The sequence below is a fragment of the Triticum dicoccoides genome, chromosome 6B (assembly GCF_002162155.2).
Source record: "Triticum dicoccoides isolate Atlit2015 ecotype Zavitan chromosome 6B, WEW_v2.0, whole genome shotgun sequence".
NCBI lineage: Eukaryota > Viridiplantae > Streptophyta > Magnoliopsida > Poales > Poaceae > Triticum > Triticum dicoccoides.
The window spans coordinates 79,770,036-79,775,545 of record NC_041391.1 but is presented as its reverse complement, the minus strand read 5'-3'; the positions used below and the strand labels follow the sequence as shown (position 1 = coordinate 79,775,545).

At 44.2% G+C, this 5,510-nt stretch overlaps 2 protein-coding genes across 2 annotated transcripts in view; both read left to right on the top strand.

The window, feature by feature from the left end:
• Window positions 1–261: 261 nt before the first annotated feature.
• On the top strand, window positions 262–1,051 carry LOC119320783 (phospholipase D delta-like). The gene is made up of 2 exons (XM_037594730.1): window positions 262–953; window positions 1,009–1,051. The coding sequence occupies exons 1-2, from the start codon at window positions 262–264 to the stop codon at window positions 1,049–1,051; spliced, it is 735 nt and encodes a 244-aa protein (XP_037450627.1).
• LOC119325128 (phospholipase D delta-like) overlaps window positions 1,045–5,510 on the top strand; it is a 7,919-nt gene continuing 3,453 nt past the window's right edge. Inside the window, exons 1-2 of the mRNA XM_037598874.1 lie at window positions 1,045–1,245; window positions 4,015–4,131. Of these exons, the coding sequence (XP_037454771.1) occupies window positions 1,069–1,245; window positions 4,015–4,131 (294 nt within the window). The 5' untranslated portion in view covers window positions 1,045–1,068. The remainder of the gene's footprint in view (window positions 1,246–4,014; window positions 4,132–5,510) is intronic.

The following is a 5,510-nucleotide window of genomic DNA, read 5'->3' as shown; positions in this document are numbered from 1 at the left end:
AAAAAGAAGACGTTGAGTAGAGGAGCAGCACAAGCATCAACCTCGAGCGAAGCCAAGAATCGCATCCCGATCTCCACAGTCCACACATGCGTGCCGGGGCCCACCTGACCTCTCAGGTCCACGTTGTTTCCTCCTTTGGCCCCACTTTTCAGTGTCGCGTAACGTCTGCTAATTGGCTCATAAAGGTGGCGGGAGCATAACGGCGCGGCCCGGAGATCGGACGCGCGCGCAAACGTACGCCGACCGACGGACCGGCCGGCCATGTCGTCCATGGCCGACGACGGCGAGCGGCTCGAGCTCCTCCACGGCGACCTCGACCTGACCATCCACGAGGCGTGCGGCCTCCCCAACATGGACATCCTCTCAACCATCCTCCGCCGACTCTGCATCCGGCCCCGCCGCCTCCCCAGCCGCAACATCGACGCCGACACCGACGCCGACAGCCCCGTCCGCCGCCGCCGCCGCCGCCAAAAGCCTCGCGGCCACCACAGCATCGTCCCGACCTCCGACCCCTACGCCCTCGTCGCGGTGTCGCGGCCGGACGTCCCGGACACCACGATCGCGCGCACCTACGTCGTCCGCAACTCCGAGGCCCCGGACTGGTCGGCGCGCATACGCATCCCCCTCGCGCACGAGGCCTCCCGCCTCGTCCTCCAGGTCAGGGACTCGGACCCCTTCGGCTCCGACCTCATCGGAGCCGCCTACCTCCCGGCCGCCGCACTCCTCGATGGCAAGCCCATCGTGGACGCCTGGCTCCCACTGCTCCGCCCCGACGGCCGCGGCCCTCCGAAACCCAACTCCGCCATCCGCGTCTCCCTCACCTTCACCCCCGCATCGTCGTCGTCCTCCCGGCGCCACCGCTTCGGCGGCGTGCCGGCGTACTTCCCGGCGCGGCGTGGGTGCGAGCTGAAGCTGTACCAGGACGCGCACGTGCCGGTGGGTGCGCCGTGCTCGTACGAGCGCGGGCGGTGCTGGGAGGACGTGTGCATGGCGGTGCTGGGGGCGCAGAAACTGGTGTACGTGGCGGGGTGGGCGGTGGGCGCGAGGGTGAGGCTGCTGCGGGAGGAGATGTCGCCGGAGATGGCGGAGAAGGCGGCGGAGGTGAGGGCGCTGGCCGGCGTTGAGGTGGAGAAGATGGCGCTGGGGGAGCTGCTCAAGTACAAGTCGCAGGAGGGCGTCCGCGTCTGCCTCCTCGTCTCCGACCACCACGACACTCCCCTGCACCCCAGCTTCTTCCTAAACACGGTATGATCAGACTGCTGGCTTTTTTTTAGGGGAATCAGACTGCTGGCTGTTTGTGCGTAATTGTCGATTCCAATGGAATTTCGTCCAAATTTCAGCGATTTCAGTACGTGCCAAACATATTTGCAGTTCCGTCCGGTTATCTTAGTGAGAAATGAATTGGGGCCAAATTCAAGCATAATTCACCTCGCAAAAAAAAATCAAGCATAATTCAAACTTTTGTCGATTTTTCTCAAACCTTGATAGGATTCCTACACGTATAATTATTTTACTCCCTCCGTTCGGAATTACTTGTCTCGAAAATGGATGTATCTAGAACTAGAATACGTCTAGATACATTTTTTTCTGCGACAAGTAATTCCGAACAGAGGGAGTAGGTCCAAAATACATGATTGGATAAAACCAATGGAATATCTCGCATTTGGATTGGAACCAGAAGTTGCCACACACAAAAAGGATTTTGAACCAGAAAATCAGTGCACTACTAGCTCGGTCTTTTTCTGTGAAAATGATCTTATCTTTTGTTAGTACAAAGCATCTTAATATAAAAACACATTGAGATTTTGTGACCACCAACCGAATACTACTTTGGTCAGAACGAGCCGTTGTCGCCGCTTGGCCTTGTCAATGATAGCCAGGAAGTTTGCGTGCACGTGCCCCTAAGGACCATCACCCTGGAGACGTAGTCGTCGCCGTTGAATCCTTGTATAGATCTGAAACACCTGACATCAAATTTGGCCATAAGATGAGAAATCCTAACCTCACCGCCCCAAGAAGACGACATGAATCTACGCTAGTGCTTCGTCACGTACGTCCAGCCGGACAAACTCGAGAGGGATCAGGGCTCGGAAAACAAACTCGTAGAAGAAGCGTGTACCTGCGAGGACTAAAATACCTTAGCTTAAACTACTAACTGGAGCGGAGGCCCTAGGATCTCCCTCCCCGCCACTGGCCGTCGGAGTCGCAGACAGAGGGGAGGCAAATCCACGAGCTCGCCGTGAAGCCTGAAGGGGAGAGTTTAGTCTAGCCGCCTAGGGTTAAGGGAGGAAACGAGAGGAAGTCACGTACTACTACCTCGGTCTTTGTATGCTTGAGCGAGCATTTAAGGCAAGGTTGAGTTGTCATTACCATGATTTATGTTAATTCTATTTGTGCTACTAGATTTTGCCTGGTTTTGTGTATTTTTTTCTTCAGTTTTTTGTTTATATTTGTGCAACTTTTCCACATAAGGTTATAAAACAAAAGAATATCACGTGAAAATCAACTTCGGTGCAAAACGGTGGAAACCATGTGCAAAACTATGTTTTGAAGTTTTGAGAAAATCTAAACAAATACAATATGTTAATTGTTGATATTCGTTTAGCATGTGAAATTCCAAATTGAAAAACATAAAAATACAAATTGACATGTGATATTCGTTTCGAGAAAATCTAAACAAATACAAATTGTTTTACGAGGTAAAAAATCAGCATTGAATAGTGTGAACATGAAACATCACTATTCATTAATTTGTTTTTATCTTAGCTAACACATGGTTTTGTGCGTGAACTTTAAATTTCAGATGTCAGCTTTGCTCTTCTGGGCGCTGGGCGCTCCCGTGGTTAGCTATATGCTTAACACAGGGTAGGGGGATGCTATTTCTGTAAGATTTGGGTAATTTGTTTTGTAGAAGGACTCACTTGACCAACGCTTGCACTTGGCGACCTATATGTTACGCAACACAGCTTCACTCGATTCAGTAAATCAATAGTTCAAACCAGCCCACTAATAGCTTAGATAGTGGCCCTTCCACTTTGGCTACCCGAGATCATCGAAACCCACCACACAAACCCTAACTGGCAAAACCGATCTACGAACACCAAGGGCGGGGTGGATCGAGTCGTCGATTGCTGCCACAAATTTACTCCAGGACCCGCCTACGCTCGTGCAAACCCAGGTCGGTCCTCCGACCAGATGAAAAAGCCATTCCTTTTCGCTTTCCTTCAACCACTCAGTATACTTTTAACTTGAGTGCATGTTGCCTTAGGCGGTCGAATATGATTTCAACCTATAAGCAGACCTTTGTATACACCCTCCGGAAGTCGTTGTTCGTCTTTCGATATGAGAGGATGGCAAGTGTCCGCAATGACTTAGCGACTTAGCCAATTGGTTACAGGGAACACCTTGAGTGGACGGGAGCGCTATGCCCCCCTGGTAGGAACAGAGCTGTTGAAAACTAGTGCACCTAAGCACGACGATCATGGTATAATCCACCATTTTATATGGGGTGGTGGTAGTTCAAACGGTCTCGCAGGAGCAAAAAGAGTGAAATGAGGACGTAAGCCCCCTAGGTCTTCCTCTTCCTTCTAAACTATATAACATCACCCTCCTAAACATATACTTTTTAGAAAATTTTAAAACTTTTAAACATGGTTTCCGCAAAGTTTTCATTGAAACTCTTGATTTTTACACGACATTCTTTTACAAAACAAAGCACAAGACATGACAATTCAGCAAATGAGTCTAAATAGCACAAAAGAGAACACAGACAATTTATTGATAAACAACCGATCAAATAAAATTATGAATTAAAGTTTGGATATAAGATGAAAAAAATACACACGGGGTTCATTCCCTCGATTTTAAAATTCCTAGTATCAATATGAATTTTAAAGTTGCAATATGAGAGCTTAACAACTAGAATTCCAAGCTCGTATTGACCACTAAATGTGTAAATGAAGAATAAAACATATAGCTGTATTCTAATGTTTTTCTTATATGCTCTTTTATTAGGGAGGCATGATGCAAACTAGTGGCGAAGACACGAAGAAGTTCTTCAAACAATCATCTGTGATTTGTGTACTCTCGCATCGCTACCCTAGAAGCAAAGTTGACATGGCCAAGCAAAAGGCAAGCTAAGATACAAGATTTTCTCTTATGTTTGTTTTTAGTTTTTTTTGATTTGTTATTAACTACTTGATGGTTTCTTGGGATATGGATCAAAATTAAGTAAGATGTACAAAACTGAATCTTTAAGTTGTCAAATCCCGTCAAATATTATCACACCAAATGCCTCAAGAAACTTACATTTTTCATCATCTTCATCATCGCTTTATGTCATTTCCACTATCTTTAAGTTTTCTATGTGCCTATCTTCTCTCTGTGTGAGAGAGGAGGAGAGAAATAAGGTGTGCCATTCGACGAGACCTAATCTCAATGAGCTTTTTCTTTTACCAATTTTGGTTATGCAAATCTTTGGCCACCATAGGAATAACATGATTTTATGCTCACTTTTTTATGATTTTAAAACATGAATGACAACATCGTTTACAGCCAAAAAAAACTAAGGTTGTTGCCTTACTCATTCATGTATATGTAATTTTTCAAATAAATATTATTTAAACAAAAAAATTATGTTAATTGCTCATGGCCCCTTGATGTATATTTATTCGAGCTATATGTTTGAACCAATTCGTTTACAAGAAAAAAAACTAATTTATATATGTAATGTAGTTGCATAACTAGAACATTGACAAACACATGGTTTGTGTATCCGGTATTACTGAAAAAATAAACAAACATTATTAAAGAGTCAATTGCCTTTGCTCGCTCTAGCATTGTACCAATTTTAGTTTTAAAATTTTCTATTACGCTTAAAAGAATTAATTAAATAATATTGTTGCTAAGTATTAAGATATTATTTCATTTATGATTTAATTACTTTTTGTTATAACAAATATGTTTCATTAAATTTGAGTAATATCTTAAAAAACATTACTTCTTCCTTTATTTTAATAGCATCTTTTTGTATATTAATTTTTTGCCCAGTGATGAATTATAGTGTATGTGCTATGGTTAATTTTAGCGTCCTATAATATCTAGATTTGAATATCTTAGACTATATGTCTGTTTGTGTTATAAGTAAATACATTTTACAATGTATACAATGTTCTACTTTCAATTGAAATAAGGAACTAAATTTCAAAAGATAGTAAAAGCGTGTCTAATTTTTTTTTCGATGGTGAGGAAGACGTATGGCTTCATAGTTCTAATAGTAGCAACTCTCAAGAGATTAGATGATATTAAATAGGGAGGAAACTATAAAATAAACACCTAGATCTATCTACCAATTACCTTGGACCATCTAGATTATTAAGTAGACACACCACCTAGATTATTATGTAGCTTGCTACTTCACCAAGAAATCTCTAGTGGGCCATTTTTTCTCTCGAACTTTTGTGCATGACGTAGTATAAGTAGAATACGCTAGAATAGGGCAATTAACAGTT

What these genes read in the sequence shown, in the direction of transcription:
- LOC119320783 (XM_037594730.1), top strand. Translation starts at nt 262, where the DNA reads ATGTCGTCCATGGCCGACGACGGCGAGCGGCTCGAGCTCCTCCACGGC. An exon ending in CCGGTGGGTGCGCCGTGCTC is followed by an intron (nt 954 to 1,008) that starts GTACGAGCGCGG and finishes CTGGGGGCGCAG; the next exon opens with AAACTGGTGTACGTGGCGGG.